Here is a 20,699-nt window from a genome sequence, read left to right on the forward strand (position 1 = left end):
AGCAAATTAGGCTGAAAACATTTTCTCGAGACGGCTAGAAAGGAATCATACACCACCCCAAAATAAGGCAAGTTATGCAGTAAATGTTTCATTTATTGGCCTTCTTCCATTACTATTAGGGTTAAAAGACATCTTGTCAATAAGAAAGGTGTATTTATGGAGGACTGATGTCTTTCGCAAGGCGGCTCCTGTCATAAGTACCTATAGCGGTAGTGATCAGCTTATGAAGGCAGATGATGAAACTCTGTGCAAATGCATACATCTCCCCATTAACCCTTGGATCATCAGGCATTATTGTCACTTTATTACCCGGACCTGTCATTAGCCGAAGCAAGGTGATCAAGCCAGGCACTTCAGAAAAATGCCAGAACAGAACAGTGTTCCTCAGGGGTTCAGGAAGAGGGTATATATACCTTTCCGTGTCCCTGGACAGCGCCACTGGGGAGAAGTAAAAGGATGCCTGTGAAGTGAGCCTTTTTTTGCCTACCCCTTCCTCCTGCTAAAATGGAAAACTCTTAGAGGTGTCCAATTTTTAGTGTGCCTATGTTGGCTAAGGGAGTAGCTTTCCTCAAGGTCCAAATAAGGAACCATCACCCACGCAGAACAAAAAGCAAACAGAAAATCTCACAGTGGAAGCAGGACTTTGGCTTCAAAACATTTCCCCATTTTATAGCTTCCTTATGTTTTCAGGTTCTTTTTTTGGCTTCCCTCGGTCAGCACCCTCCCTGCACAGATAAGTCCAACACAGTGGGTTGGATCATCCATCTTGGAGCCTGAATCTTTAGGGAAAAAAATCACACGGCACACGTATGCCCACACGCGTACCTGTGCAGGTCACCGTGGAGCGTCATTTAGTGGAATGTTGAGGAACCACTGGGGGAGCTGAGTATGCTTGACCACACGTATTCTTTACTTCTGGCGAATCTGAGCAGGCCATCCTTGTTTTTCCTAAATTCCAAAGCCAAACTTCCAAGGCGCTTTGTCGTCTTTGCTTGTGTGCTGCTGAACCTCTTAGCGTAACTGGGGTCTGGGCTGAAAGCATGGAATCATGGGCCCTCTGAATGGTAAAAAAGGACCTAGGAAAATACCCAGTCCAACGACCTCACCCGACAGGTGACAGGTGGAGGACACAGGTAACGCTTGGCCTATTTCTGCCATCCCCATTAAGCACATTCCCATTTTTCAGAGGGCACCTACCACTCTACCATGGCTCCCCCATAAGGAACCAACACCTGAAGAATGGTTTATATCGACTGGAAACTTCCTTTTCACATTCCTCAATAGGGATGAACAAGGAAGTATCCCTGGGAAAGGTGACCTGTTCACTTAGTTTTCGAAGTAAAATGCAGATTCTAGAATCAACACATGTCCACAGGGATTTAATAGAGCGACGGCCAAAAGGGGAGAAGAAAACAGAGAGGTGAAGAAGCAGAAAGGCAGTGGATGAGGAGGAGAGGCAGGAACACAGAGAGGCTGAGACACAGTCTCCTTAGAATTCAGGACCTGGGCTGGCCCCAGGAATGGGCACCAGGAAAGAGGTCACTTCCTCCCCATCCTGCCCACTCCCAAATATGCAAAATCCCCTGGCTTGGGCCAAAGTCAGAACTGGTCTGGTTTCGTCCCTGTGTTCTTGGAACCCTTGCTATTTGGGCAGAGCTCAGGATCCTGTAAACCAGGAGTCCTTAGTGTCTGGAGAGAGAAGTTACCTCAACACCTGGACACGAGCCAACTGTTGTTTAAAATTTCACACCAAATCTATAAAGTACATGTCCACATTGTGAGCCAGGCAACCTGACTTTTAAAAAATGTATTATATTACCCTGCTTTTTGCCCATTGCAATTCCACACCCTCTCCCTCCCCTACCTCCTATCCGGGCAGGCATCACCTGAAGCCCTTTTTCAGAGACTCAGGGGTTATTGACCCTCTGAGATCTTGCTGGTCTCCCCAGCCTTTATGGCACGAAGCAATGAAATTAAATGTGGCACATGTGCTATTATGGAATAACTTTTAATTGCTTAATTAAATCAGAGATTTAAAGAAGGAAAGATTCAAGAGTTTCCTTTGAATGAGAAAAATTAGGATATGCCAACATGGATGAGGTTACTAATCATCGCAAGAAAGCCTTTAGTATTTACATATGATAAAAATGCAGGCCAGGGCATTAAAAACAAAAAGTACGTGCTTTAAAATTTCAATTCAGTATATTTATGAGCTTTTATTATCCAGGTAGTCCCATAAAGGACATAGAAGTCCTCATTATCCAACTTAATTCAGATCAGGGTTCGATTAAAAAAAAAATACCACCTCACAGGACAAAGAAATTGCCATAAATTGAGTTCCTATGAATGTGTTCCAGTTTAAGTAAATAAGCCCTTAAAACAGGCTTTAGGAAAGTCTATGCTGTACACAGACAGACTCAGGCACACTAGGTATGCAGGTGACAATTAGCAAGTGTGAAAAGCTATGGTCATTCGCTAAATGTGTAAATCTAAAGGCAACCAAGTGAAAAGACCTAGGAAAAGGAAACTGTTAAATCCATTTGTACATGGATTTAACAGTGAAGCATTTCATTCTTCATGTTTTTACTTAGTGTCTTGAAATAATCCCCTTTCTGTCTCCACTCTCCCTCTTAGAAACTGTGCCCGCCTTATTTATTTATGAAGTCTGAAGGTTAGTCCTACCTGCTGAGACTAATTAGCCCTGTGCTTTGTATCCTATGCAATCCTGTCTGATTAAATGTACACATTTGTTTTACTTCTTTTCTGGCTCCTTCTCACTCTACTTCTGATTTTTCTGATTAATATTAAAGTTGGGAGTTACAGTGATTCTCCTCCATAGGCTCTCCCCCTCCCCATTTTATTTTGCCTGCCTCTTTAGTCTTTAGTGTGCTAATGTGGCTGCGAATTTTTCCCAGTGCAGGGGAATTCATTGGCCTTGTCAATCTTAGTATCATTATTTTTAGTAGTCTTCTCTCTGAGACCTTAGCCTATAAAACAGTTTTGCTGAAACCCAAACTCTCTAAATATTACATGGTAAATTTGCTTTCTTTTAGAAACCTTAGGTGCTGATGGGCCAGTTGGAATGTATGTGAGTTTTTTGGGGGACTGGTGGGATAATTTAGTACATCATGGACCAACACTGTTCCTAACAGACAATTTGCTAATTCCTATTGATTTATTATTATTTTTTTGGTCCCCCTTTTCATGTTGTAGTTTCCTGTCCACTTTCCACTGAATATTTGCAAGAAAATGAGTGTTCCTGCTCCATCATCCAGGAAGCCTATGTTTTAGGAGTCAGGTCTTTTCCTCTTTAACAGAATTCTGTTCCCCATTTTGTAGCAAATCTGCTCCCCAGGCGAGGTGCCTAAAAACAACAATACCTGCCTCAAACCCCAGGTTTTCCACCTCCTCCCTGAGGTCTCTCAGCATCAGCTCAGTTAGCAATTTCCTGCCAGAGCTATCTACATCTTGATTATTTGGCCAGTCTTTTGGGGATTTCATTTCACACCCCCTTCGAGAAAGACTCCAGTACCACTGATCCCAGGGGTTGGTGAACTTTCAGTTTTATTTTCCCTGGCGGTGTTAACGCCCAAACTTTTCACCTCCAAAGGCAGAAGGACTTTGAATCCTAGCTCATTTCCTACCACCTCCAACGTCAGTTACCAGAGCGGGTGGCGGGGGGAACAACACTTTACATTGTAAAGAACCACGTATTTTTCCTGAAGGGTATTTTTAATGCCCCTGACAAACACTAAAGTATTTGATTGTCTTTTTTTTGGGGGGGGGGGATAAAAAGTCTTGGTATATTTATTCTAGCGAGATTTAAGATTTTATGAAATGACTCACTATTAATAAATAAAAAGGGTAGGGAAGACCTCATGGGCTGATAGTTTCTTTCCCTGAAGATGACCAGGAACTTTGCCCAGCTCCCCACTTCCCCAAGCTCTCTGAAAGAGGAGGGTTGATCTTTCTTTTTGACCACTTCTGTTAGATCCCCGCCCAAGGGTGGCTGATTTCACTGCTGGACTAACCACTAAGCAACCCCCCCCCCCCCCGCCCTCCCTTCTCCACGGTACTCTCCTCCTTTTCCCCTTACTTAAGACTTATTTCTAATATTTCCAAAGTGCACTTTTTCTGGGCCTCTCCCCATCCCCGCCCCCCAAGTGGGCTTTCCTTCCGCCTTCCGCGGCTCGGATTCCTGACTCGGTCGCCACCCCCTTCCCCTCCTCTCCCACTCCGCATTGTCCTTCCGAAGCCGCCCCCCTCCCGGAGCGAGTCCCAGTACCCTAGCCCAGACTCGCGGGCTCGCACCCACTCAGCGCAGGCCTCTCCCCCTGCACACTCCTCCCTCCAACTCCCTCCCCTCTCCTCCCCCGCCCCTCTCCTCCTCCTCCTCTCCCTCCTCCCTCTCCCGGCGCCCGAAAGGATCATTGTTAGCCGCCCCCGCCCCGCCCACCCGGCTGTTTATTTATGCACACGTCACCGGGCCGGCCCCGCCCCCCGGCATCTCATTAAGCGAGTGTGTTCCTCTCGCCCTGTCAATAATCTCCGCTCCCAGACTACTCCGTTCCTCCGGATTTCGATCCCCCTTTTTCTATCTGTCAATCAGCGCCGCCTTTGAACTGAAAAGCTCTCAGTCTAACTTCAACTCACTCAAATCCGAGCGGCACGAGCTCCTCCTGTATCTTCGGCTTCCCCCCCCTTTGCTCTTTATATCTGACTTCTTGTTGTTGTTGGTGTTTTTTTTTACCCCCCTTTTTTATTTATTATTTTTTTGCACATTGATCGGATCCTTGGGAACGAGAGAAAAAAGAAACCCAAACTCACGCGTGCAGAAGATCTCCCCCCCTTTCCCCTCCCCTTCTCCCTCTTTCCCCTCCCCAGGAGAAAAGGACCCCAAAGCAGAAAAAAAAGTTCACCTTGGACTCGTCTTTTTCTTGCAATATTTTTTTTGGGGGGGGGCAAAACTTTTTGGGTTTTTTTTTTTTTTTTTTTTTTTTTGCTTTTCTTCCTCCTTCATTTTCCTTCCAAAATTGCTGCTGGTGGGTGAAAAAAATGCCGCAGCTGAACGGCGGTGGAGGAGATGACCTAGGCGCCAACGACGAACTGATTTCCTTCAAAGACGAGGGCGAGCAGGAGGAGAAGAGCTCCGAAAACTCCTCGGCAGAGAGGGATTTAGCTGATGTCAAATCGTCTCTAGTCAATGAATCAGAAACGAATCAAAACAGCTCCTCCGATTCCGAGGTAGGAAAAGCCCCTCGGGCTGGTGGGGTCTTGAGTCTATTTCCTGGGCTTGGCAAACGGTGCCGAGAGGGAAGGAATCGGGGCCGGGGGCGCCGCGGGGCCGGGCGGGCGGCGTGTGCGCGCGGTGCCACCATTGCAGAAACTTGTAACCCTGTTTTCTCTCCCCCCCCAACCCCCCCACCCTGCTGATCTTTTTTCTCCCCCTTCTCCCCCCCTCTGCGTGGCGTTTGCCCCTCGCCCTCCCCACCTCCACCCCTCCGGGAAGGCGGAAAGACGGCCTCCGCCTCGCTCCGAAAGTTTCCGAGATAAATCCCGGGAAAGTTTGGAAGAAGGTGAGTACGCCCCGCGCGCCCCGCAGCCGCCCGGAGCCGCCCCCCGGGCCCGCCGCCCCGCGCGCCCCGGCCCCGCGCCCCGCTCGGCCCGGCCGCGCGCCGGCCCTGCCGGGGCGCCCGGCTACTTGGGGCACTTTCTAAAAAGTTTCTCCTCGCTCTCTCCCGCTCGGCGCGGCCGCCGCCGTCCCCTCGCCGCCCCGCCATGTTAGCGGCCAAGAGGCAAGATGGAGGGCTCTTTAAGGGGCCACCGTATCCCGGCTACCCCTTCATCATGATCCCCGACCTGACGAGCCCCTACCTCCCCAACGGATCGCTCTCGCCCACCGCCCGAACCGTAAGTGCCTCCGCGCCCGGCCCCCGCCCGCTGCCCGCCCGCGCCGCCCGCCCGGCCCCGCATGCGGCCCCTGCCCTGCCCTGCCCCCTCCCTCCCCTCCCCTTCCCTCCCCTCCCCTCCCTCTCTCCCTCCCTCCCCGCCCCCCCCTCCGCCTCCTCCCCTCCCCGCCTCCCCTCCCCCGCTCGCGGCCCAGGCAGCCCAAAACTCTCCAAACTTTTCTGCCTTTTGTGGACTGGATTTGTTTGCACTTCGCCATGTTCTTGCTTTCAGTTTGCTGCCTCGTGATGTTGGGGAGACCTTTCTTTCCAAGCAGGGTTTTGTTGGGGGGGGGCGGTAAACAGAAGAACTTTTTTTTTTTTTTTTGCGCTCTGATTCCCCCCCTCCCCCGTGGTGGTGTTGTTTGTTTCTTCACCCTGGGAAGATGACTGTGTGGCTCTTTTCTTTTCGCTCTCTCTCCCTCTCCCTCTCTCTTCCTTCCCTCTTCTGTGGCGTCTTGGGTTTTCCCCGGTTAACCCCTTGGCTGCCGCTGCCGGGGCCCGAGTGACCGGGCTAGCGCCCGACGCGCGGGGTAGAGAGTGGATTTTCCTGCAGGCGTTGGACTGGAGAAGTAGCGAGCGCGCGGAGCCCGGGGCCCGGGAGAAGCGCCTCGGCTTTCTCTTTCGGCTGGTTATTTACTTAGCTTTCTAGTGGTGATCGCTGGCTTTCAGCCCCCCTCCCCCTTTCCCCTGGAAGGTCACCCCTCCTAGACTGGTCCCACTGCAAACTTGGGGGCTTTGGGATTGCTTTTCTTTGGCAACCCCGCAGGGCCCCGAGCGCCCTGGGCGCGGTGTGGCGGGCTCGGCTGCCCGGAGCGCCGGCTGCGGGCTCTCTCGGGCCGCGCCGAGTGGGGAGGCCCCTGTGACCGGGTTCTTGGTTTGTGTGCAGCCTGGATGGCTTCCTTTGAGCGGACTCGATGTATTTCCAGGGAATTTGGGTGCCTTGGGGTTTATAGCTTGGTCTGCGTTCGCCAGCTTCCGAGAAGGCCCTCAGTGGGCCCTGGGGGAGGATCAGAGACCAGGGTTTGCGGGCCCAGCGGTGTGTAGAGTGCGGGAGGCCAAGGGCACCTCTCCTTCAAGGGAGTGGGCTGCTGCTCGCGGGCCACCCAACTTTGGGGACCCCAGGGCGGCACCGGGTGCTAGGCTCCGCGGGTGCTTTCCGCAGCGAGCGTTCCGCGCCCCCTTGACATTTGTTAATAAGGTTCATCCTGTTCCCGGACCGTCCTCTGCTCCCTGCCCTCATCCTGAACCCCGTCCCCCGCCCCCAATCCCACCCTCCTCTAAAAAGCCTGGATTGCCGGTCTCTAGACGCAACCTCTAGACGTTTGTGCCTGGTTTCCAGGGATTGTCATTTTGCACCTTTTCTGGTTTGGGCCCCCTACCCCTTATTTACACACACTATTTTTTTTTTTTTTTTTTTTTCGGTAACTCGAGATAGCAATTTGAAATAATGTACCCAGTGTTCAGCAGCCGTGAATTCGGTGCTAATGGCCGAGGGCTTGCCGGATGGGAGTCGATCCGATCTACAAGTGTTTTTAAGCATTAAAATATTAACTATCAGGTTTTACTTGTTTTTTGGGCCCTGGCAAAAAGGGCACGGGCATGCTAGACCGGTCACTTTTTATGGCTAGGAAAGAGAAATAATTATCCCCCCCCTCCCCCCTTCCCTGCACCCAGGCTTCTGCGTGCTTGGGAAGCTGGTAGAGCGTTTCAGCCCGACCTCCTACTACAGGGCCAGCTCTTGCAGACTGCAGGGGCTGGGCTGTGGGGTTGCAGCTCAAGGGGAGGCACAGTCCGGTTACCTTGTATTTTTCTTGAGAGCTTGTGGGCATGCTAAACCCGGAGCATTCGGCTCAGAAACAGAGGGTTTGTGTACTAACCAACCCGACCAAGCAACATTCCAAAGTAACCCTGAGAATTTCTTACTCCCCTCCCCCTACGATGGAGTCTCTCCGGTATTATTTAAAAATCCACTTGGCCATCAGAAAGGCCAATCTGAATATTGAGCTTTGATGGCGGGCTTCTTGGCCTTCTTGACTCTTTTCAAACTCCCAGCCTGACCGCTGGCGATCTTGCCATACTGTCGCCTAAGACTTGAACGGTGGTGTTGTGCTGTAATTAGGAAACAGCGAAACTGTTAAAGGCAAATAAACGATTTCCCGGGGCGAAAAAGGAAGGCTCCCAACCATCGGTCCCCTTTGTGGGCATTATAGGAATAGACCGCTCTAGTTCTTTTAATTGTGGACGTAGCGGGTGGCCTTGTGCTGTGACATCAGATTGAGTAGGAGAGGACATTTCTGAACTCAGTAGGCAGTGTTCGGATTTGCATGTCAAACACCAAGAGACATCTTTGTGTGTGCAGGCCCTTCCTCCTTATCTGTTACCTGGGTTAGATTATGTGCTCCAAAATTAAAGTTATTTATTTAGGCCAGTAAGCAGCGCAGTAGACACGAGGACGGGAAGCTGTTGTGTGTCACTCCTGACGTCTTCGATCAGAGGGCCAGCTTGCAGTTCTAGATTTCCTACAGCTGCCGAGGGCATCTATAGGCAAGATAGGGGTCTTTTCATGCTCATCTGAAATTCTTCGTGCTTCATAGAGTGTGTTTTTGAGGGCAAGGTATAAAGACAAATTAGCTGTATGCTTTCCTGTTTTCCCCGACCCTCCTTGGTGGTGGTGTTTTTGCTACGGTTTCTGTTCCTTATTAGAGTACCTGTAAGCAGCAGCATCCTTTAAAAAGCAAACTCTTTGGATCCCTGATTCCTGCTTTTCTATTTAAGAATGTAAAGAATGAAGGAGTAGCATTAAACCAGCTATGATGAATAATACATTATGTCAAGAATAATGCTTTAATTGCTGAAGACGCCATAAAGCTCGATAGTAATAATTTTATTTTAAAGCGACAAAGATTTCTGCATAGCATTAATTTAGTCTTTGATACAGTAATAGGAATGGCTTTTAAAAAGACAGATTCGGATACAAAAATACATTAAGGAGAGAAGTGTGGTTAAGTAGATGGGAAGTGATAGAACAACAAATACAAGAATTGTGGTAGCAGTTGTATGTCAGAGATAAAAATACTTGTAGCATATTCAAGTTGGTAGGAAAAAGTGGTGCCCCATTTCTTTTTCCCTTTGCCACACTGAGAAATCGGGCTAGGGTGGTCAGAATTCGAGTTAGGTTTGAGATTTCTCTTTAAGACTCGAGTATGAGAGCTCTTGTATCTTCTTTTATCCCAAAGTTAGTTGCTTTTTAACTGAGCTGCTTGCTACTAGGTTGAACAAATAAATAAGCAGCATCTTGAATTCACTTTTGAACTTGGAATCCCAGCATTTAAAAGAAACCAAGAGGGGCCTATTCATTGGGGTTTTATGTAGCCGGGCAAACAAATTCTCTTTCTGGCTTGTGAAAAATGGATGTTTTTCCCTCACTCAAACAACATAATCCTTTCTCATACAAAAGATTTAGACCTTAGAGTGTGAAGGGTTAATGGTGGTCCTTTCCTTGGTTGTCCTCCCACCCCCCACCTTCACCCCTGATTGTTTTGACAACACTTTTCAAAGTGTGACATTCCAAGCCCCTACATAACAATGTAATATTACTGTAATTACACAGGTCATTACATTTTAAATAGAGAACAATAAAATGCTTATCGCCCTGAAAAAGAACAGGTGTTCTTTCCCTTCTTTGGTATTTATGCTAAGTGTTTTTCATCTCCTTCAGAAATATTTATGGCGAACATGTTTAGATCCCAATCTCAATGCAACAGTATTAATTCTGTGCTAATCTTTATAGGTTGGAGTTTAATGTCTACAGGATGGATTAAGGGCTGAGCATTCACCCAATAAGTCATATTTTAATGATTATAAATTTAATATGCCAGCGCTTCGCAGTCTGTTGAAATTAAAGCTTTCTGAACCCCCAGAAACAAGCTATTAGGCAGTTGGGGGCCTGAAGTGCTTATCTGGAAGAAGTGTTTTTGGAAACTTTGGACTGCTTAAGGGCTGTAGCTTTTACTGATGCCCCCTATCTGATGGAGAAAAGATTTGGAAGCAAACAATCCCGGTTCTTGCTAGGAGTTTTCCACCCTGATTTTCATTTTACTGATACGGATTTCATTTAGAGTCCCTGCTGGAAGCTGGTCAGCTTTCTGTTTCTTAGCAAGCTGTGAAAAAGTTAACAGGAAGGTTTCCGGGGGCTGGCCGATCAAGAATGCTGTTCTGTTAGCAGCGCAGGATATGAGTGCAGATCTGCACGCCATTAAAAAAATACTTGCTTTCAAAAACCAGCATTTTACTAGTTGCACGGGGGGCTGTGCTTTCAAACTTTACAGTGGAAGTCTTTGCAGGGTTTGAATGCCTCCTCACATCCCACGAGGTACCTGGGTGCATGCAAAAAGTGCCTAGGTTTTTCCTTGGTTGAGAAATCCCGGTGCAACTTCTCTTACACGTGCACAGTGGGTAAACTAGAAGGTATCTAAGAGGATTTTACATTTTGTCAGATGTTTCACAACAGGGGCCCCCAAATCACATTAAAAATGCACTGTAGAGAAAGGACAGCTGCAAATTTTTGTGTGGACGCGTGTTTCTGGACCATGACTAAAACTCCGAGGACCTTTTCCCCAGCTGTCTGGAAGTTATGTGGAAGTTGGTTTATTGGCAGTTAAGTATGAGACAACCTGGATTTAGCAGAGGCTCTCTCCTACACAGGAAGTAGATGACATTATATTGGGGGAAGGGACGAGACTGCAGCCAGGGAGTGATTTACTCCCTTTCTTGTTTTTTTAAACCACAGAGTTGCCAAATAAATAAGCACTTTCCAGGGAAGTAGGTGTAAGCTTTTTAGTCTTGGTAAGTGGAATTAGATGATATCTTTGACCGCATTTGTAACTGTTCTAAGGTGACACATTTCAGAAGTTTGGGAAGGGGGGGGCGGTGAATCAGATTCTCGGGGCTTTTATTTTTGAGGGGGGTGCGTGACGTGGGCGTCTGAGTTTCTTCCGCGAGTGGATATTGGCAGCCGTGTGAGTAAATCTTCAACTCTGACTTATAATTGAGCACATTTGTGAAGGAAACGGTTAATTTTACAACCAAAGGCAAGCTTGCACCTCGACAGGTCTGCTGAAAGAAATGTGCCCCAGTCCTTTGCTGGCAAGCGCCACCGGGTCATAAATCCACAGGCTTTATTTACAGCCCATAACACTTATGAATGTTAAGATATTTGACGCCACGTTGGCCTTATAATATTCAAGGTCCGCAGACATTGGCAGTAGCTCAGATTTCTCTCACTAATTATAAGCAATGAGATGGGGGAAGCCCATCTCAGATGCTGCCCTCCCCCCTCCCGTGGCCCCCACCTCTACAATCTGAGCTTACTGAGACAGACCCCCTCTCCTCTGGCAGCTGACTTGTACTTTTCCTCTAGGCTATTGTTATACACATTTATAAAGAGCACTTTCAGGGATGGAAATTCAGTGGGGGCTCTGCACAAATGCCTTTTTCAAAAGCAAAGTTGCTCTACTGTTTGCATCTTTCGCGTTGTCTTCTGGTTTCTCCTTTTTTCCTTTCTTTTCTTTCCTTTTTTCCTTCTCTTTCTCTCTTTTCCTTTCCTTTCCTTTCCTTTCCTTTCCTTTCCTTTCCTTTCCTTTTCTTTTCTTTCTTTCTTTTTTTTTTTGGACCGTGTTGCCTATATTGTGCATATTTCCCAGAATACTTAAAGAAACCTGATACGAGAGACTGCTCTTTAATTTATATGATGTTCCACTGAGTTGGAAGGGAAAATACACACGTTGCAGAGTGCACTAGTTAATGTGAGGGTTTAAAAAAAAAAAAAGTTAGGGGAGTGAGGAGAGTTGATTAAAGGAATTTAATGGATGAGGGAAAAAAAATTCCAGGTTTACATTGGGGATGGGAAGGCCTCTCATTTGGTAAAAGTGCACAGTTATCTGGGGAAGGAAACACAGAGAGGTAGCCAGAAAAAATGTCTGATTAAGAAAGATTGGAAAAAATATAAGAAGATGGGACAAAAATTGGGGCTTGGGGGAATGGCTTGTCTGAAATTGGGGATTGGAAGTCTCTTATGAGAGGTGGGAGTACCAGGGGGAGGTGCTGTTAAAAACTATTGCTTTGCTCAGCATAGAGTGGTTTCAGTCCACTCCTCACCTAAAACACTCTATCCGGCAACAGATATGTTTCATATCAGTTATTTGCGTGAGGGTCTAGGGGAGGGGCATTCTGTGGTCGACAGCCTGATGAGAGAGAGAAGGCCAATTATCCTGTTGATGTTAATTTTTATTTTTTAAAAAGTGGGAGGTTCTGGTGTGTTACAGAGGGACCACATGGTGAAGGGGGAGTGGGATCCTGAGGTGTGTGGGTAAGGTATGTGTGTTGAGGGGGACTGATGGCCCTGTCATTTCTGGCGGGATCCTTCCCTCCATCCAACCCAAACTTAAAGACCGCGGCTGAAAGGTTTTATTTTCTAATCAATGGAATGCAGAAACTTACTAGCCCTCAGGGACAGATATGAATCCCTTAACAGCTCATTACAAAGATGGGGATGTGGGATCTATGAACGGGTTATCAGCCGTGGTGTTCTTCGTTTTCCCAGGATAGGTTTTTCTTCCTTAGGCACATCTGATTTCGGGCTGGTAATTCAGCCTGTTATATTTTATTCTTTTCTTTCTTCTTCTGTCTTTTCTCTCTCTCTCTCTCTCTCTCTCTCTCTCTCTGTTTCTCTCTCTCTCTCTTTTTTTTTTTTTTTGGCCATGAAGTAGCCCCAAACAGTTCTGTTTATAGGGGCAGGAATGGCTATTATTAGTGGGATCAGCTCTGAAGGAGTTAAAATTGCTCGCTAAAGTTTGGCATCATGAAAATAAATTTGAGGCCTGGTAGGCATTAGCAGGGCACAGCACATTTACAGAGCTTAATTAGTACGAACTGTAATTGTTCATGGTCTGCCAGAAGAAGTAATGTTCAGGGAAAGTGGAGTCCTTCTCTTGTAGCCTTCAGTTTGAAACCGATAAATCACTTGCATATTTGTGTAGTGATTCAAATGGAGCTAGGACCTCTCCCATCCCAACATGTGGTAAATTGTAAAGTCAATGAATTGCAGATGTAGGCTACAGTGAGATTCTCCAAGAAAATGCAGAATGAATGGGAAAGAATGACGCTATAAATATTTACTGAGAAGATAACTAGGTTCCTGTGTGCTGGGCCAATTATGATGTACTAAATATATTAGCAAAATGCTTAAAAAAAATCGAGAGGATTTGTGTGGGTCTTCGGGTGGGTTGGTTTGTTTTGGAAAGTGGAATAAAAGGCACTATGTTACTGTCCTGTCAGTTTTATTAAGCCGGAATCACAATGGCATACCCAGGGAAGGACACAGGAAACCCACATTAATGCAAATTAATTCGTTATGAGTTGCAGAGCTGTGACTGCTAAGTGGAGTAATGATAGGGCATCATTTTAAGAGTGTTAATGTAGCAACTTTTAATGAAAAATGCTGTGTTAGGAGCATGTCTCAGCCCCTTAGCCCACGTGTTTTTCTATGCTAGAAATGTGTTTTGTACAAGAGCAGGAAATTTGATTCACTTCATTCCCCCCCCCCAATTAAGTTTAAGAACTTTAATTATGTTTTGATGTTTAAAGAAAATCATCTCGTTTTTCTTCAGAAATCAACCCAGAAATCCCTATCACCGTAACCAAGTTCAATTTTTCTTTTTTTTGCTCCAGATTTGCGGCACCGAGTGGAAAAACAATGAATGTAACCCCCCCCCCCCCAAACCCCCATAGACCTACAGCTATTACTTTCTTGAAGTGATTTTTTTTTTTCTTCCCTTTTCTTTCATGGAGGATTTTGGTCTCAGGCAATGTTGCAAGTCTTCTTTCCCCAAATGTGAGTAGGTGGATGTGTATGGAAGCTGTAAAAGTTAATGATCATTCTCTGACTCATAGCTGATGGTTTCAGGTTGAGGAAAAGAAAAGAAAAATTAATGAGGGTAAATAGACATTGGATGGAACATCGAGACAGTAGGAGAGATTGTTCTGGTGTCTGAGGGCATGCGTTTTGCTGCGGCAGAATTTCTGAAGCAGAATGCCAGGAAGTGAAAAGGGGATGCCTTTGTTAAGTTGTTGTTTTTAGGATGGTACAAATGTTCCGTGTCTAGGTCTGGCGAGGGATGTTTAAACCGGCACACCTAACAGTCAGTGATGCTTTTGCCTTCCCTGTGGAAGGTAGAGGTCCTCTTGGCACTTTTTAAAAGGGCAGGCAGGGTAGCCCAGAGTCCTGGTCAGGATTCTATTTCCCATTAAATGTAAGAGGTTCGCAGCACAGGGCTGCTGTCTCTGTCCCTAACGGTGCCTGATGACCCAAGAAAAAGCCTTAGACCTACTAACAACAAAAATATTCTCTCTCTCTCTTTTTTTTTTTTTGTAATGTTTATTTCTTTTTGAGAGAGACAGACAGAACGTGAGCAGGGGAGGGGCCGAGAGAGAGGGAGACAGAATCTGAAGCAGGCTCCAGGCTCTGAGCTGTCAGCACAGAACCCTATGCGGGGCTTGAACTCACGAACCGTGAGATCATGACCTGAGCTGAAGTTGGACGCTTAACCCACTGAGCCAACCAGGCGCCCCAAAAATATCTGTCTTTTTTTTTTTTTTTTTTTTTTTAAATGTTTTTTATTTTTATTTTTGGGACAGAGAGAGACAGAGCATGAACGGGGGAGGGGCAGAGAGAGAGGGAGACACAGAATCGGAAACAGGCTCCAGGCTCCGAGCCATCAGCCCAGAGCCTGACGCGGGGCTCGAACTCACGGACCGCGAGATCGTGACCTGGCCGAAGTCGGACGCTTAACCGACTGCGCCACCCAGGCGCCCCATCTGTCTTTTAAGTTAATGACATGGAAATTAAACTTCCAGTGGCTCACGGTAGTGGCTACAGGGGAGAAGGTGGACCCCAGGTCCCCAAAACCAAAACTTTTTAGGGAATGAATCTGGATTGGATTTTTGTTTGTTTGTTTTAATAAAAGAGAGAGCCAGGTGACAATAAAACGAATGCTCCACCTCTTACCAATTTAGTGGAATGAATAGGTATAAGAACTTAGTCTTCTGAATCCTGGAAGTTCACTTAGTGTGGGAGAAACCAACACAGGGTCCCCTTTGAGGAGGAGATGTCTGTGGATGAAAACATGGTTTTCCTTTTTCTCTCGTCTCTGGGTGTCTCTGATGTCGTATATCTGAAACAGCAAATTAAGGGCCAGTGGTAGTGATTAGAAATAAAGCAAGAGCCATCACGATATGATCATCGTAAGGGAAGGAGTTAATTGTAAATTGTTGGTTTTTTAATTGCCGGGGAATTGTGCAATCCTGTGCCGGGCACGGCCTCCTCTTTATGGTTCTTCCTCTGGACAAGTGAGGGCCAGATCATCTGGGGGTGTTAGCATGGGTGGGTGGGCTTGGCCATTGTAAACAAGCACACAGGAAGGGAAGGTTTCTTTTGTCGAGGGTTTCATGGGAAGGAATCGAAGGAAAGGTGCCCTGGAGTTCTCAGCTGGTGAAGCCCCAGGATGCCCCAGGGAGGCACCATGTTGAGGACGCACCGCATGCCCAAAGTATAAGCTGCACCTGCTGGCGAAGGAAGTGACGCTGCAGGTGACCAACCAAGAGCAGGGCAGCCCCAGGGGTAGAGGTTCCTAAACCCAGATGGGCCTTAGATGGCTGATCCTTCGATGGATCTCTGAACCTCCCCTCATCGATTCGAAAAAGAAAAGGCCACCGTCTCTTGTTCTTTCCCTTCTTAATAGATTTTCTACAGAGAGAGAAGTAAATTCTTGTTCCAGTCTAGAAAGCCAAGTTTTTACTCGGTCCTTGTATTTTGTCTTTGTCTTAAAAAGCTGGACTCTAAGGAACAAGGCATCTTTGTGTTTTACAGGGAAGCAAAAAGCAGTTTAAAGTGTTATGTTTAAGAAATCAGCATTTGGTAGAAGAGGGGGTGGAAACCCAAAGGAGCAACAAGAAAATTGTAAGTCTGTGTCACTGTAGCTGGCGGAAGTTTAGCTCCATATCTCTCCAACCAGTGGTTACTGGCTGGGAGTAAAGATCTGATTGGAGCTTGTGCTGTGTGTATTTATGAGCTGGTCCGGGTTATTCGGTTTGTCTGGACACCTGAGGAGGGAAGTTACATTGCTTGGGGGTGTTAAAATGGTGTGTGTGTGTGTGTGTGTGTGTGTGTGTGTGTGTGAAATTAACTTTGTGCAACTACATTCTTAAAGACCTTGCAGTTGCATTTTTCCTCTTTTAATTGCAGCGTTCTCTCTGGGATTGTGTTGTTTGGGTGGTGATTGGACGCAAGGATTAAGAATGGAACCGGACAAGTGAAAATTGAATTTGGATTAGCCACAGTTTCATTAATTTATTCACAAGCCTGTGATTATATGAAATTTGGTTTCCACGACATATAGTTATCAGGTGTCCATTCAATTTTAATTGACAATCTGAGATTCCTGTGGTTACCCTGAGTACAGATTGCCTAGGGCTCCACAGGGTTTGTGGGAAGAAAAGCTTGGACAAGTTTCCATTAAGCTCTGAATCAGGCAGTTGGAAAAGAGGAGAATAAAACCCTGCTGAAAAGGGGGATGAGTTGTTACTGTTGCCTCTCGACTTAGAAGCAGAACCCCCCACCCCCCACCCCTCAGACAAGAGCTGCTCTCCAGCCAAGCATTCCAACCTGGCAGAGAAAGCTGTCCCTAGCACAAAAGTTGTTTTAAAATGATGTGGAATTGTCACAGAAATTAGTGCAAATCTCCGTTTACTGGCTGGCAGTTTTCATAGGAAGGGCGGGGGCGTGGGGCTAAAAGGGTGCAAATTCATCTGTCTTTTTCTGCAATTCACTTAGATGAACTGCTTCAGAGAGTGTGTGTGTGGGGCCCGGGGGGGGGGGGGGGGCTGTGTGGGGATGGGCTTACGGTCAGTTGCTCAGTGTTCGTCTTTAGTTGTTTTAGGGAGTGTGGTGCATCGCTGTGCTTTGACAGGTAAAGGACTACATATATATTCATTCCTGGCTTCATTTTTATTGTGGCCTCTTTTCACCTTGATTAGTATTATGTTTTGGGGCAAGCAGTCTCCTAATATTTATAGGCGGTGTTTTTGATTGTTTCTTTGGAGCAGTTACAATGATCTCAGAGGAGCCCATTGGATGCTAAAATGGGGACTTCCAGCCTTATCTCATGAGCAGTATAAATTCAGACTATTTTAAAAATGTGATCGCTTCTGTGTTGTGTTGGTTCAAAAGTTCTTATGTGAATTTCATTTTTCTTCTTCTTTCCTTTCTTTTTTTTCTCCCCCCCTGTCCCCCCCCCCCCCCCCCCCCCCCCGCAAAACCTGGGCGGACTGATTTTGAACAGTCCTGAACTGTGTGAACAAAATCATTGGATCTAAAACTCACTGGCAAGCTAGGTTACACTTTGTTCTAGTACTATGGAAGTGTTCTGGTAGCAGTAACAGCCGTGGTTTGGAAGTGCGAGCCCCTGCTGCCTTTTGCTGTGAGGTGAATGAGCAGCGATTCCCCAGGACCGACTAATGCCTCCTCATTCGTTCATATGTTGCAAATTAAAATGCATTTCCAGATACTGTTGAGATCCTTTAGTGACTGTTGTATTGTTTATAAAATGAATCAGATAGTGTTTGTTTTCCTGCTCGGGAGGATCCCACTACTAACAAGCGTTATTTGGGGAAAGGAGAGTTTGGTGAGGCATCTCCATATTCCTTTTTGTTTGGGGACACCCACTTCTTTGATGGGGGCTCTGTAGGGCTTCGGAGGGGAAGGCCCGAGAGAGAGACTTCGTCGTCCCGCCCCCCCCACCCGGTTGTGGAGAATCTGAGGGAGCCAGGGACGAGCATTCACCCAGGGGCCAGTGAACAGGCCGTCCTTAGAAAACTTGGTGGCTCTTTGGCAATGGTTGGCTCCCTCTATGGGGAAGTGTGGATTCCTAGAGTGCAGGCTATAGGGACGTTCTGGGACGGATCGCTTAGTCATTGCAGAAGAATGCATAAGGCATCGGTGGCCCCTGAATTCTGCCTGACACATTTGTTTTCCCCAAAATAGAATCGTGTTTAGGAGCAAGCGCCCAGTTGTCAGAACAGTGGGGGTCTTGTACCTGTTGCAGTCTTGTGGCTTCTCAGAACCCTTTCTCACTGCCTGTCCTCACACCTACGTGTCGCAATTCTCGTGGCTTTTTGCAGCACACAGTTAATTCTTCTGCAGCGTCCTGCTCAGCACACTGGCTTCCTTTATGTTTTAATGGGCGTCCGTCTTTCCTTTTCATGTCAATGATTCTCACTCTTGGCCCCCTCCCCCCTCCCTTTTCGCTTATTAAATAGACGCTTTTTTTTTTTTTTAACTTTACCTTAGATTATGATGATTATCTTATCCATAGCAACAAATAAAAATACACAGGTCTTGATTGAATGCCAAGGCTGCAGTTCAATCTAGGAAGGTTTGTCTGCTATTCATAAACTGCTTAAGATGTTTTCTTGTAGTTTGTGACATAAGCAGAACGCTTTGATTTGGTTTCTTTCTACAGCTCCATTTTCAGTCCGGGAGCACACATTACTCTGCGTACAAAACGATTGAACACCAGATTGCAATTCAGGTAGGAAAATGCAAGAGATCCTGAAGCTTGAATTGTCAATAAGTAGGTCTCTTGTGTCTTTTATTCTCTGCCCCTTCCCCCAATCTAGATGGTGATGATGATGATGATGATGATGATGATGGTGGTGATAGTGGTGATGATGATGATGGGGATGATGGTTGGTGATGATGATGATGATGGTGGTGGTGGTGGTGACGATGGTGAAGGTGGTGATGGTGCTGGTGGTAGTTGATTGACTTGGGGAGGTGGGAAGCAAAGAAACAAGAGCAGAAATGCTGCCAAAACGATGTAAAGAATATGGAAAGAAAGAGGAGCCTGTGTTTTGTGTTTAGTTTCTTGATCAGGCGTAGTGGGCACACAAGACCCCAGCTTGGCTATTGTTTTTGGCTTAGGGAAGAATCTTCGTTTGAGAGCAAAACGAGGTGGCCGACCTGGAAGAATGGTGGGGGGAGGGGAGGGGGAGGGGGCTACTGACAGCCAGAGGGTTGTTTCCCGTGCATCCAGATCACGCTAAGGGGTGCTAAGAATATCACTTTCGACCCGATTGTCCTGAAATGTTGATTTCTCTTGGACCTGTTGATGTATGTCCTTAAAAGTGCTGGGAGGGAGAGGTGACAGAGCCCAGCTTCTGATGAGTGTCCGGTTTCCTGCTCATGTAGTGCTTCCATTCTCTTAAATCCAAAGGCTAAACAGATCACAGACTAATATAGACTCGGAGCTGAACTGGTGCCAGCAGAATGCAGTAGTGGAGGGAGAGCAGACTAATACGATTTTCGTCTGTCTGCCTTGCCTGGCTCTGCCAGGATGGATGTTACTCATGGTGTAACTAATGGTGCCGAAACTTCTGGAGTGTTCCGGTTTAACCCTCTGGAGAGAGGCTTTTGAAGCCTGTTGTGGTGATGGTGAAGTCTGGTTGTGGGTCTCCTCTTCCCGGAAGTGGATGTCGGTTGGTGAAATAATTTACGTTGTTCCGCTGCGGATAACTTGTGTGTCCGTCCGTGGTCTCACCAAACTACAGCCATAGTCCATCTTTGTAGCTGTCCCGTTTCAAATCTGCAGCTTCCTGGATAAGGCTTTCAGACAGCCATGGGCCCCAGCGACACTGTGAATTCTTCCACCAGTGAAAAAAGTATGGTTCTGCAGACATTTTTATTTGATGGATTCCCTCACGGTTTTGTGCTTGTTTCAGGGCAACAGGAGCGTATTGGGAAAATATGTTTTGTTTGCTCCTGCCGTGTGCTGCTGATCTGATCTCTCTGTGTATTTTAGGGGAAGGTGGTTTTACCGCCCTCCATCCCCAAGTATTTTCCAGACTGATGTCTCTAGCTAGATGCCACACTCGTTCTTGCTGGCGCACTTCCTGCTGGGCCTTCTGCTTCTTGATGTTGGCATATTGAGTCTTGCCCCCTGAAACTGGTTTAGTCTCAGGGCTAGGAGAGGGAACAGGCGCAAACCCTAGGTCTTGATGAATGGATAGAGGAACAGACAAATGTCCTGAGGCCTACTACATCTGGTGGAGTGCTGGAGAATCCTGTTGCCCGGAGTGTGGGAATCGGTGAGGTTGAATAGCATAGTGATCCCTATCTTGGTGTGGAAAGGCTGGCTGGGGCCATGTCACTGGGAGACCAGCCGAGACCAGACCAGCTGTTGTGTCTTTACACCCGTTGCTGAAGCGTCCCTTGTGAGACCAAGCAGTTTGACTTTCTCCAAACCACCTGGCACGGTGCAGGCCATGTGAAGCTCTTTCTCAGGAGGAAGATGGAGTAAATTACAGACCTCATTGTTTGGAGGACTGAAACCATTCCCGTTCCTCCATGAACAGGTAGTATTGTTCTCCCCTGCTTCTGTTTGCTAAGGCTGGAGGCCCATGTGGGCAAACAGAGAGACATTTTATTAGAGACCCAGCACCGGCATGCTTTCAGAGTTCATTCTCCCCCAACCTCTGCTAGACCAGGACGAGGCCAAGCCACATGGCATCTAGCTGTAATTTTAGTTTGAGATGACGATGGTGGTGCTCTGGGGGGCAGGACAGCTGACATTTTCCCTTCGCGGCGTTCTCCAGCACAAGGCTTAAGTGGGATGTGATTGTTGGGGCAGAATTTTCTTT

General features: G+C 47.0%; 1 protein-coding gene across 38 annotated transcripts in view; it reads left to right on the forward strand.

Moving 5' to 3' along the window:
• Nucleotides 1-4,504: 4,504 nt before the first annotated feature.
• TCF7L2 (transcription factor 7 like 2) overlaps nt 4,505-20,699 on the forward strand; it is a 202,539-nt gene continuing 186,344 nt past the window's right edge. For 8 of the 38 annotated variants that reach the window (XM_058697792.1, XM_058697789.1, XM_058697790.1 and 5 more), the window contains exons 1-4: nt 4,507-5,244; nt 5,510-5,576; nt 5,786-5,910; nt 18,524-18,592. In XM_058697792.1, the coding sequence (XP_058553775.1) occupies nt 5,056-5,244; nt 5,510-5,576; nt 5,786-5,910; nt 18,524-18,592 (450 nt within the window). In that variant the 5' untranslated portion in view covers nt 4,507-5,055. Of the gene's footprint in view, nt 5,245-5,509; nt 5,577-5,785; nt 5,911-18,523; nt 18,593-20,699 lie in introns of all 38 variants that reach the window. The other 30 variants (XM_058697784.1, XM_058697785.1, XM_058697808.1 and 27 more) reach the window with 18 other exon arrangements.

This window comes from Neofelis nebulosa, chromosome 13 (assembly GCF_028018385.1).
Source record: "Neofelis nebulosa isolate mNeoNeb1 chromosome 13, mNeoNeb1.pri, whole genome shotgun sequence".
Taxonomy (NCBI): Eukaryota; Metazoa; Chordata; class Mammalia; order Carnivora; family Felidae; genus Neofelis; species Neofelis nebulosa.